The sequence below is a fragment of the Peromyscus maniculatus genome, chromosome 1 (genome assembly GCF_049852395.1).
Source record: "Peromyscus maniculatus bairdii isolate BWxNUB_F1_BW_parent chromosome 1, HU_Pman_BW_mat_3.1, whole genome shotgun sequence".
Lineage (NCBI taxonomy): Eukaryota > Metazoa > Chordata > Mammalia > Rodentia > Cricetidae > Peromyscus > Peromyscus maniculatus.
This window is the reverse complement of record NC_134852.1, coordinates 11,849,113-11,862,112: the sequence shown is the minus strand read 5'-3', so window position 1 is coordinate 11,862,112 and position 13,000 is coordinate 11,849,113. Positions and strand designations below refer to the sequence as shown.

The following is a 13,000-nucleotide window of genomic DNA, read 5'->3' as shown; positions in this document are numbered from 1 at the left end:
GTGGGTAGTGAGGACCATAACATCTGTGAGTAAAGGAAAGCCACTTTGAAAACCATATAAGAATCACGAAGGATGTTCCAAAGTTAGAGACCTCTGTCTTCAGATTCCAGCTGTTGTTTCACCGCATCTATCAGTCCTTGTTTGAAAAAGGGCTGTGGTCTCCACAGAAAACTTCCTCAGATCTTGTAGAACTCATGGAGTACAAACAATCTTTGATCTTAGTTTATCATTTCCTGACTTCCATGTATATGCTGGGGTCTGTGGAAAATTCCTTGGGACTCTGGGAATTAGGAGTGGTCAATTTTTGTTTGAAGATCATCTGATCAAATTCTAAGTATGCCACCTCCTGCACTTCTTGTCTTTCAGGATCCTAGAAAGAGATAAATGTCAAGTGATGTTGTGTACACACAATCTTGCAGAGAATGAAGTAATATTAGATTGTATGGAAGAGGGCAGACTTAGGAGGACCTACCTGTCTGTTCAGTGTTGTTCTCACTTCAGAGTCTTGATCCATGATGGCTGCATTTTAGGAGACAGAAGTAATCAAGCACATGTAATAAAGTACTTCTGCACTCTCATTTCAAATTCAAATTACTAGTGAGAGATATGGTGAAACCCAAGGTTGCTCATTTGCAGAAAATTAGAAACAGATGTTCTGCTGCTCTATTTTGACAGCCCTGCCCTACAAATGCTTTACCTTAGTAATTATTTCTTCTGCACATTCTCTCTCCCGTTCCCCCTCTGTCTGTGTCTTATAAAACATTTTTCTGGATATTAGTGCATGCTTTGGATGTGAAGATGCAGAAGGTGCAGTGAGGAATTAGTCAGTGGTCTGAGAGCTGAGGGGAAGAACAAGGGCTCTGGTTCCTCTCTAGAAAGCCCTGCCTCAGTTTCTCTGTCTTAGTCCAAGTGTCCTTTTGTAAGTAAAGAATACACACCTGTATTTCTCTGGTCTTGTTTTCTCAGATGACACTCACTGGCTTGTTTCTGAGACTTACTCTTTTTGGCAGAGCAACAAGAATAAAAAAGGATGATGAGGAAGACAAGGGTCATGGTCACTGACAGTCCAATCAGAATATGCAGGTTCCTGTGGTTATCTGGAGGAAGATGTGAACCCAATAAGAGGCAAATCTTAGGATCTCCATTTTGATAGATTGCATAATATTTACTGATTGATAGATAATTAACATAATTTTTTTTCAGGCAAGAGACTTGAGGAAAACTTCATGAATAATATACTGTTCAATGAAAATAGTATTAAGCTGACTCCTAATGGCTTATCATTATGCCCATATGTTAATGCATTTTTGTTTGGTTTTTCAAGACAGGGTTTCTCTATGCAGCTTTGGCCTCTTTCCTGGAACTCACTCTGTAGCCCAGGCTGACCTCGAACTCACAGAGATCTGCCTGCCTCTGCCTCCCGCGTGCTGGGATTAAAGACACGCACCACTACCGCCCCGCTCCCATTAATGCATTTTCAACTCTCAACAGTGAAGTCTATGTTTGTTATAGATGGTGATTATTTCAGATACCCACAACTGGGAAAGCTGTGGAGAATATGAGACTGTAGAAATCTTGCCCCTAAATCAGATGTTTATGTCTCATATCCTTCTCCAGTTGTTCAGCACCACTGTGAAAGAGATGACAGAAGAGATAATTATAGGAAAACTGTCTCTGTACACTGCAGGGCAGTTGAATATATGAAGTGAAGAAGAGGCTGTCATAGCATGCCCAAGAGTGGTGCAAGATCAAACAAGACAAAATCCCAGCATGAAGAGTGGAGGTAGATGTGAAGTCCCACCTCTAGTCAAGGGGATATATGCAAGTGGTAACTGTTGGGGGCACGAGTGTCAGCTTCCAGGGTGTTGTTACTAGTAAGCTGACCACGCTCCAGCAGATGTTCACACATCCAAAAATATATGAACACTCTGCCAGTGGCAGTAATCTGTAGGACACCGGGTAAAGGTCTGTATTCAGTCTCTTAATCTGAGATTGAGACCACTGCTCACTTAATTTGTTTAGCAACTTCTACATCGACAACACATTTGAAACAGACAACAAATTCTCCCAAAGGGAAAAAAGAAATCATGTCTATTCTTCCACAGATAATATTTTAAAAAAGTCTTCCCTTCTGCTCACTTGCTTCCTATGTCATGACCCATCACTCCCTCTCCAGAGGAAACAGAACTCGAACGGCCCCTTTTTTCTTGGTAAGACAGCAAAATATATTCCCCTTTTCACTTGTAGGAGGCCTCAGGTGCAGCCCCCATGCTGCTCCCAAAAATTTTGATGTTGTAGAGTTTAAGAATCAGAGGGGATATGATGTTAAGACTACAGAGCTGGGAGGGAGCTGAGCCAAAACATGAATGCAAGAGTCTTTGGTCCCTAAGTTTCCAAAATAGAGGAGAGGAATCAATTACTCACAAGTTTTGGAGTCCAGTTCTGTGCACAAAGTGCAGTTTCTTGATGAGTTTACTAGGGAAGAGGACAGGAGAGGGAGAAAGTTCATCAAGAGGCTGTCTGCTTTCCACTTATGGAAAGTCCTATGAATTTGCACAGTAACCAGAACCCACTACACCTCTTAGTGCTGACCCTTTAGAATGATAGGATGACATTCTGTGGTTTGACTTGGGGGACAGACTCTCTCCTTGGATTTCAAATTGTGATGAATCAATAGGAATACTGCGGAGAGATTTATGTGAGGGAGAGCTCAGGAGGGCTGCTCCTTCTTTGATCTGCCCAAACTGACTGCAAGATTACACCTAATGAGTCTTTCCTGACCTTTTTCTAATTCTCCCTGGATACATACACATCTCAGTGTGGCTGGCCAAGCAAGATAAAGATTGTTTGGGAGGCTCCTTGTTGATTATTTTGTAATCTGATATCCAATGAAATATTTTTAAATGAAATATAATTATCTCTCTCTCCCCCTCCTTTGTCTCCAGCCTTCACCACATAATCTTTTGCTAAGATTTCTACATACTCCCTTAAGTTGATAGCCCCTTTGCCTTTGATTAGTATTGTTACATGTATACACACACACACAACACACACACACACACACACATTTTACTGAGACCAATGTTTTAATATATATGTTATATTTGTATGTATATTACAAAATGACTCCCAGCAACCCTTTTCTGTAGCAGCCTATGATACTTTCTCTCCATCATCATTTGAATGGTTCCCAGACATGGTTTTAGTATTTCATTAGTCACAAGATATGAGATCTCTATATGAGGCTTTCTTACCTGTGACAGGAAAGTACCATGGGTCACTTGGGGATGACCACACATGGAAAGAGTTACTGAAAGAGCCATAGCATCTATACTTCCCTGTCTGGATTACAGGACCAAGAAGGAAGTTGGCCTGGAATGTCCTGTTGTGACTCTGCATTGCAGGCAGCCCGTGCCCCTGAGGCACCCCTTCTATGGACAGATGGAACACATCAAACTGATGGTCAGAGATGCAGGACAAGGTCACGTTCTCTCCTGTCATCACCACAGGGCCCAACAGGGCTGACAGAGAAGGTTTCTTGTACAAACCTGGAAGAAAAGAGGCAGATACAGTTAGAGGGGCAGCTCCTTGCCAGGGTTCATTCCCTCCTCATTTCTGTCTCCTCCTTCCTGGTCTGTGATCTCTCTCTCTTGGCTCCACCTTTACCTTCCTTCTTTCTACTTCACCATCTCTTCCCCTGTGGTGACATGTTGTTTGTAATCTGGGAAATAAAGCTTGCCCGAAGATCAGAGGACAGAGTTAGCCACAGAGGGTCAGGCGGTGGTGGCACACACCTTTGATACTAGCACTTGTGAGGCAGAGGCAGAGATTGATCTGGATCTCTGTGAGTTCAAGGCCACAACGGCCTCACAAGATTAATCCAATCTAAAAGAGAAACAGAGCCAGGCAGCGGTGGCACACACCTTTGATTCCAGCACTTGGGATCACATACCTTTAATCCCAGCACTAGGAAGGTTGAGACAGAAAGTGATATGGCTGAGCAGAGAAAGGAACATAAGGCTGGAGGAGACAGGAACTCAGGCATTTTCAGGCTGAGGAGTTGGTAGGGTAAGAGGTGGTGGCTGTGGCTGTTCTGCTTCTCTGAAATTTCAGCTTTCACCCTGATATCTGGCTCTGGGTTTTATTAAAAGATCAATTAGGATTCGTGTAACATTCCCCTCTCCCCCTTTCCTCCTACAGTATTTTACTGAGTCTCTGACTTCAATCCTGTAACCACACATTGTACCCCAATTTTTGCTTTTTACCGGTTTATGCCTCTATATGAATAGGTTCATATCATCTGTCTTTTTTATTTTGTTTCATTAACATATATTAATTTTATGTAACAGTTGAATTTATTATGAAATATTTACTTGTATATATGATATATTAGTATATTTGTTTTCATTAAAAACTTGAACTTAAAATATAATTGAATAATTTCATGCCCTCTTTTTCTTTAAGTACTGTTCCTTATATATATTTATCTATGTAATCTTGATCATAATTATGCTGTTATTCTCTTTTGTCCATGAACTTCCCCTGATTCTATTCCTTTTCCAATTGTTCTATTTTGTCCTTTCAGTTTTTCCAAATGTTTTGTCAATCAATTCTTTGAATTAGAGGCACTTGTTATTTTTAATTAGAATGCAGTGTAATGAACTTCATTAAGACATCCTCATACAGTTCTTCCTGGTTCCCTCACTTGTACCACCTTTGCTGGTCCTTTCCTCCTTATTTCCTCTTCCATGGCATGTGTATTCCACCTCTTTCCTCATCTGTCCTTGTAAATCTCCTCCTCCCTCATGGTTAGTTTCCAGTTTCATAACCTATAGCTCCTTCATCCTATGTATGCTGATAATCCAGAATCTGAGTTCATTCTAAGTTATTCAAATCCGATCTTGTCTCTTTTTACATTCCCATATTAATCAATCTCTCTTTCAAAGCACAGACTGTTCTATGCATGCGTTTGTTCCCCTTGAGCAGGGGCCATGATGGTCTCCCCTCTCTTGTTCCTCTTAGTGTGTGTACTATTAGAGTGACCTTTCATCTGCCTCCCTAGCTGTATGTTAAAAATTCCAATATCCCCCATTATTTCTCCATTTCCACTTTCAAATTTTCTATTCAAGATTAAGTCTTTTTGCAGGTTTTCTCTTCCATCACATGTTATGCTCATTATTTCCTCAGCCATTTCTATCTCTCAGTCCCTCTGTCTGACTTACTGTATGTATATACTTCCATGTTTCTGTTTTAGTTGTATCAGCTTATCTCAGGGGTCACCCCTGCAGCATTTTTCAGCCATCCTGCAATGTCTGAATAATTGAAACATGGACAGAAAACAGTTTGGAGATGTAGAAAACAGACAGCGATTGGAGGTCTACTCAATTTCCTAAGGTAATGCTTTTCTAGGATGAATAATCAGTCAACCACAAGAAAGGGAGAAAGTTAATCAACATAAAAATTATATGTATGTCATCTGCACCAAGACCTCAGGACAAATGAAGAACCAGCCCTACCCAACACATAAACTCAAGTCAGACAAATGATGTGTCTAGGTCTTCTGACAGACGTCTTATGGAGGTAGAAGGTGAACAAAATCTGAACTGTTGAGGCCTTTGAACATTAGTAGAAGGACATCATTGTCTCTGATTCATATGAAGCTCACCAAGTTGCCCCTTTCTTTTTACTTCTAGTTATGACTCCCTTGACCGCTCTGTATCTGTGCTATATGATATAACAAATGTTCTCTTATTGTGTCCCCATTTTATTTGTTTATGTCAGTAATATTCTCACCAAGGCTGCCTTTCTCTACATTTCTCATGCTCATCTTCCAGATGACCTCCCAGGACTTCTAGCATATAGAATAACTACTTTGTATCACAGAGAGAATGAGTAGCAGGTAACACTCACTTACCTGTGATCTTTATGTCAACAGGGTCACTGGATTCAGACCACTCATATGGTGTGTGATTGTAAGAACCATAACATGTGTAAGTCCCAGCATGGTCAGGTGTCACAGGGCCTATTGAGAAGTTTGCTTGGGATCCCCCAAGATGAGATTCTGCAGAAAGCTCAAAAGAAGCCTTTATTATTTTCTTTCTATGTGAAGTCAAAATGAAGGTTTCAAACATAATCTCTGAATGACACTCCAGGGTCATCTTCTCTCCTGCTTTTACTAGAGAAGTTTGTAGGGCCAACAAGAAAGGCTTCCTGTAGATTCCTAGGAGTAAGGAGATTGTGAGTATGAACCTGATGCCAGTCTATGAATCCAAGAAAAATCTATGTTTTTCCCGCCTTAAACTGTTCTTCCTGTCAGTGTCCTAATGTCCTGTCTCTGTTTATGTTGACTTTGTACACAGACTCCTCCATCATTCTCTGGACATTTCCCAATTCTGTGACTCTAGTAGCAACACAATTATTCTCCAGTGACTTGTTGTGAGAATGTATCTGCTGATAATGTCTACCACAGTTCCTGTTGTTCTGTTCTAAGTTTGAAGAATTCCGGAAACTTGGCAAGCTTTATGTCATGCTCCATCATGAGACCTTTTAATACTACTTTTGAGTAAGTATACTAATTGGCAAGATAAGAGAATTTGTAGTGAAGATAGATATATCAGGGCAACTCTTCTAGCCCTCTCTATTATTCAAAGTTCTATAAGGCATTCCAGATCTACCATCATGAGCATTGTTTCCTCCATGTTGATGCATTACCAACTGGGTTTTATTGTTCTCTGCACATCCCTGCCAAGTTTTTAATTTTCCCTTGATGTGAATTCCTGTATTAGTTTCCAATCACTACCATAACAAATGATATTCTTAAAAAGAACACAAGTGTTGTGAAGATCAGAATTCTGAAACAAGCCCAAACAGAATAAATCAGTTATCTACAGAGATATGTTACTGCTGGTATCAGTAGGGAAGCATCCATTACTTTTTCCCTCCCAGCTTCTAAGGTCTCAGGCATTCTTAGCACTTGGACCCGTCCTCCACTGTCAGAAGTAGCAGTAGGGCATCTCCCTCATGATACTTTGTTCTGCCCACAACTGCATTTTCCTTATTTGGTATATGAGCCATTGTGGTTCTACAGAGTCAGGATAATTCAGGACATTCTCCCATTCTGCTGTCGACTCGTTAATGTCTGAATTCCATCTTCAAGCTCAATTTATCCTTGACACAACACTCGTTAACACTGCCTTAACACTCATGAAGGCTTAGGCACAAGAAAGTGCATGTCCTTGGGTTTATGTTATGTCCACCATAGGACCCATTTCCGTGTGCTGAAAATTCCTTTATAATGCTGAGACTCTGACTAAAACTTGTTCTGAAAATTCAAGCATAAGGAGCTTTGGGGAAATGAAATTACACTCCAGTTATGATTTCTGACCTGAAATTATGATCTCCAGGGGGTCACTGTGTGATGACAGTTTATTAGGGTACTGATGATTGTAATTATAGCATCTGTAGGTTCCTCCAAATTCCGGTGTCACGGGACCCAAGAGAAGGGTTTTGAAGAATTTTCTGTCATGGAACTGAGGCATAGGAGGTCCAAGTTCTTTGTACAGCTTGAACATGGAAGACTCCTTATGATAGTCACATCTAAGATCCACATATTGTCCCAGTGTAACAACATGGCTTGGCCAAGCAGACAATGAAGGCTTGTCATGAATTCCTGCAGAAAGATACACAGAAAAAAATGTATTGATTCCCCTTTTATTCCTGAGTGCTGAGTGTCAATGTTCACTTCTTCTTGGTCATTTATACAACCATTTTCTCTTAATTGAAGCATCCTTGTTTCAATGTGAGAGGTAGAAATGATCAGGGGATACAGGAGGTAAACAAACATCATATATATTGGAAAGCTGAAACTTGCAAGATTCATCAGCTTTTCCCAGTTCTGTAGAAACAGTAAGCTATAGGACCTGCTGAATCCTAAGTGGAGATATTTAACACCTGTTTATCTCCCTGCAAGTTGTGCAGAGAGCTCCCTAGTTTTGGCTTTCTTGGTAATCACCTACATGAGGTGTGCTTTCAGTAATGCTTTTGAGTCAACCTTTGCTTCTGCTAATAACCCCTCATACACACTGCTATTATCTCATTTAACGCATAAATTCACCTATTTAAACTTTGATGCAATCAGCTTGGTCTGTTATGGGCTTCATTTATGGGGTGAGCAGATTTTCATGTGTTGTATGTTCCCAAGGATAGTCTCAAACACAATAGGGTCATTTTCATGTAATGAGTGGCCCCAACTACCACATATCTATGGTTTATCTTTCTATGCTAAGATATGTTAACTGATAATGTAGAGTAAGTGTTAAATAACAAAGTATATTTGGTCATGAAAAAATTGTAATTTAAAAATAAATTACATTAGATGCTAGAGTAAAAGCTTTATTTGTAAAATAACAGAAGGAAATTGTGGTCACTAAGACAGCAGAAAAGGAATGCTCTTGATTCACCCTCACTGACTCTAGAAGTCCAACAATACTAAGATTAGAATTACATTGTGATTATTCCAGACCTCAGGGGTGAGGATGAGCTGTCCCATATGGCCACAGAATTGAGAAAATCCACAACATAAGAGAGGAAAACAGCCTTTGAACTACTCTGTCCCTTCTGTACTCTTGTACAGAGCTTCATTCACAGAGGTCAAACTGGTTTACGTTTTCACACCAAGAGTGATAATTTAGAGGCAGACATATAGTTTCTCCACCATTTAAGACCCCTCACACATATGTGGAACATTGAAAGTCTAGCATTGCTCTGCCACTTGGGTCACTTGCTTGCTCATTTTTCTACACTGAAAGTGATAAGTTAGAGGCAGACATATAGTTTCTCCACCATCTCAAGACTCCTTGCATGTGGAACATTGAGAGGATACAATTGGCCTGTCACTTGGATCACATAGTGATGAAAAGGGTTTGGACTCACGATTGACAGCCCATGAATCTTGGTCTATGTTTTGTATTCACATAGTGGATGTTCCTAATGAAAGAGACAATAACAAAACACCACAGTAAAGACAATTTGGACTCCAGATAATGAGGGCATCTTGCAACACTGTCCTGGCAGAGGGGATTATGGACCCAGTGAGAAACTGTCCCTGATTATGGAGTGTGGTCAGTGATCTTACTGAACCAGAAGCCCAGGTGACAACAATATCTGATCTCAAAACAGAGGATGCAAGCTAGTCAAACAACAGAAATTGACATCAAGGTCATCCAGTTCAGAATTGTAACCAATTTGTCCAACTTCTTTCTCAGGCTAGACTAAGTAGTAAAGGTCTATTTACAACCAAAGAACTTCTGCATGTGCAGAGGAGGTGATTCTCTTCACTATGCAGGTGTGTTTGTGTCAGAACTTAAGCATGGAAATCCGAGAAGTCAAACCTGACAGAGAACAATGGTGAGACGTTGGAAGTAAACACAGAAAAGGAAGGCCTATGAAGCCCACAATAAATAATTCACAGTAGTATTTTTAATGAAGTGATAGAATTATAAGAAACTATGAATAAATATTTGGAGCTATGACCCCCCCCAATGAGAGAATAAGTGGCACTTTTTTTTCTGGGTCGAGGTTATTTCAGCTAAATATTTTATAGTTTCATTTATTTTCCTGAAAATTTCATGGTTTCATTGTTTTTCGTCAATATATCTGTGACACATTTTTATCATCCATTCATCAGCTGAAAGACATTCAGGTTGTTTCCTTGTCCTAGCTATTGAAAATAGAGCAGCAAAGAACATGACATGGAATGCATCCATGGCATAAGATGTCAAGTTCTTTTGATATATTCCAATGGCTAGGAATGATGCAAATATAGTACTCATTTATGAAAGTCTCAAGAAATTAAATTTAAATGGCAAAATCTTTTATAAAATAAAAAGACATGATATAACTTAAAAAGGAACCGTCTAGAATATTTTATAAAATTTGGAAGTTAATCATTCAACAGATAAATATTTTGGCAACATCCCTCTTAAGTCAAGAACACAACTACTGAGTTGGAAAAAACATGTGGGTCATCTTGATGTCTAAATAGGAAAAGGGTCTTGCTGCCATATCTGGCTCTCTGTATTTCATTGCTGTGACTCTCATGATGAAATTCAGAAGGTTGTCCTCTGACTTCCACACTTGTGGCATAGTATAATAAATAAATAAATAAATAAATGCAAAAATTTAAAAATTAATAGAATGTTTCAATAGTATATTGATACAATAGGAGAATGAGTGTGCTTATATCAAGCATTATGTAATCTAATGAGTAAATACAAAAACTGAATTAAAATTCAATGAAGAAGAATGACAGGATTTTTTAAATATCATCCCAATACCAAATTACCAGTCATAAAATTTAAAGAAAAGGTAAAGGAATATAGAGGTTTTCTTGGGTATAGGGGTTAGAACTAGGATGAGTTTAGGCAGGGGGTGAATATAATTAATACATTGTGTGAAATTCAATAAAATATTAACAAAAATACAGAAATAAGAGAGCTAATAAAAATAAAGAGAAAAAAATCATAGAGAAAAGTTTAGTACGTTGTTGAAACTTGGAATAAAATGAACATGGTCAAGTCCAAGAAGTTCAAGAGACACAAAAGAAATCCAACCCAAATAATCACAATCACAGAGCACATTATTTTCACAAGAGATCCTGAAATCAGAATGATAAAACAAGCAAAGAACACATGAGGTACTTTCAACACACCTAATGGTATACAACTGAGCAAAGATTTCTGGGCCCAAGTGACCAGGATGATTTATTCGATGAGGTGAGTAGAAAAAAGAAAAACCTGTCTATAAATGTCAGCAACTCTGTGCTTTAGAAATAGACATAATGAATTTCTCAGAAAAAGATTAGGAGATAGAGTTCATCACCACAACACAGGAAATTCTGTGGAGTTCTTCAAACTAAATGTAAAGGCTGCTAATGAGTTGCATGAAAACATCTTCATGTGGAAAATGTAAAAGATTCTCACTGAAATCAAGCCAAACTAAGAAGCTGCAATAGTGTGCCAGTGGTGCACAGATTCTATCTGTAGCATAGATGTGTGTAGATAAAAATAACAACTTCAATGGTTGTCAAGTGACTCACATATTTAAAAAGTCATAAATTATTACATCAAATTTCAAAATATGTGGAGTTTGTCATTTCAGAGCATGGCAAGGGGGAAGATTATTTTAATTAAAGATGTTGATTATCTGCCAAGTGTAATAGCCCACTGTTTTAATCATAGCAGTTGGGAGGCACAGGCAGGCAAATATCTGAATTAATGGGCAGCCTAGTGTAAAAAGTGACTTCTTGTATAGTTAGAGTTATAGAGAAAACCTGTCTTGAAAAACCAAAAAAATTTAATTGATCAAAGCTGATGCCTGACTCTGCCAGGGACAGTGCCAGAGAGTATCTGGGAGAGACCTGAGAGACTGGTTCCTTGGATCCTAACTCAGAAGTTCAGAAGACTCACCAAGGAGTCACTCACAGAAGCCACCGGTCAACACCCTGTGATATGTGCTCTCATGTTAGAATGAAACCTATGTATTGGGATGGGTAGTATCTCAAAGTTTTAAGGATGGACCCACCTGCTTCTGTCAATGTCCTCAGGATTAGGAAGAAGCCTGCAAAGAAAAAGTCATGCTGGATGATCCATCTCCTTCCAATAGCATAGCCATATGACCCTCCCCTTTCCTGTTGGGTCTCTGTAGAGTAGAATCAGAGTTCACTTAGTTAAGATGAACTCAGGAACTGAAATCCAGCATGGAAGTCAGTGTTTCTGCTGAGGATGGATCCAGCTTCCCAGGATGACATTTGCACTCTGGTATTCAATACCCTTCATTCCCTGGAGGACTCACCCATACACACAAGGTTTGGGAGTAGAGACAGCATGGTGTTGCTTCAGCTGACAAGAGGTAGAGCCAGAATAAAACTTACAGGATGTTGTGAGAGGCTCAAAGCATCTACCTGACCACAGCACGGAAAGCTGACCAACAGAGCACATCCGCTGTCACTCCCACGTTTATTGATTTTTTTTCCACATAGAGTTTTTCTGTAGCCCTGTTTATCCTGGAACTCACTTTGTAGACCACACTGGCTTTGAACTCAAAGTGCACCTCAATCCCATCCCATGTGCCTGGATTAAAGGTGCGTGTTGCCATATGAGGCTTTGCAAATGCTCCCCCTTTACCATGGCCTTGGAAGATCACAGCTTCTTGGAATTCTTCAGAGTTCAGCTCTTCAGCCACAGCATTCACCATGACTACAACTGAGTTGCATCCTGGACCCAACACTTTTTATTTCAAATAATCAAATTTGATTATGATTCCAAAGGTTTGCATATTGTAACTTTTTATATCTGAGGCTCAATTTCTCCTCTGGTTTTCTGTGCAACATGTCCAATGAGTAGTATTCATGTTGTAACAGTAATCCTAATGTGTCAATCAAAATGACCATACTTATAGTAATCCAGTGTCAGGTTATAATTATTCAATTTTTTACTTGATTTTGTCGATTTTTAGAATAATAAAATTCCACACATTTTTAAAATTCAAAGAAATAAACCAAGTATATTTTTTAACTGATTTTTTTTAAGATTCACATTCTATAAAAATTTCATTTTAAAGTATGTGTGAATACACACATGTCTGTGTGAGTATGTGCATGTGGGTGCTGGTTCCCTGGAAGGCCTAAAGTGGGCATTGATTGGATCCCCTGTGGCTGGAGTCTCACAGCTGTGAGCCTCTGGTGTAGCCTTGGGGACTAACAGTGGTTAATGTGCAAGTACAGAACACACCCTTAACCCCCGAGTAATCTCTGCAGCCCTGTGCACTTACCATTCTTTACCAAAAGCCCAGATACATATTTCTTGTGCTGTGTTTTTCCATTTCATTTTTTAATGATTGACACAGAAATTTCTGAGAATGTTTAATATGTACAATTCTACAAGTTGTTTTTGCATTTTTATAGATAATTAATTTACAGTGCTAGTTCTGGAGTCTACATCAC

At 39.3% G+C, this 13,000-nt stretch overlaps 1 protein-coding gene across 1 annotated transcript; it reads right to left on the bottom strand.

Moving 5' to 3' along the window:
• Positions 1–226: 226 nt before the first annotated feature.
• Positions 227–12,252, bottom strand: LOC102919667 (killer cell immunoglobulin-like receptor 3DL1). The gene is made up of 9 exons (XM_076572579.1): positions 12,183–12,252; positions 7,385–7,669; positions 5,915–6,220; positions 3,262–3,548; positions 3,001–3,008; positions 2,425–2,462; positions 972–1,097; positions 473–519; positions 227–370 (listed from the first exon to the last, which is right to left on the bottom strand). The coding sequence occupies exons 1-9, from the start codon at positions 12,250–12,252 to the stop codon at positions 227–229; spliced, it is 1,311 nt and encodes a 436-aa protein (XP_076428694.1).
• Positions 12,253–13,000: the final 748 nt, after the last annotated feature.

Coding starts and splice junctions, on each gene's coding strand:
- LOC102919667 (XM_076572579.1), bottom strand. CDS start 12,252: ATGGTGAATGCTGTGGCTGAAGAGCTGAACTCTGAAGAATTCCAAGAA. Junction 6,221..7,384: donor CCTGGAGATCATAATTTCAG/GTCAGAAATCAT, acceptor CCTTACTCCTAG/GAATCTACAGGAAGCCTTTC. Junction 1,098..2,424: donor AGAACTGGACTCCAAAACTT/GTGAGTAATTGA, acceptor ATCTTCCTCCAG/ATAACCACAGGAACCTGCAT.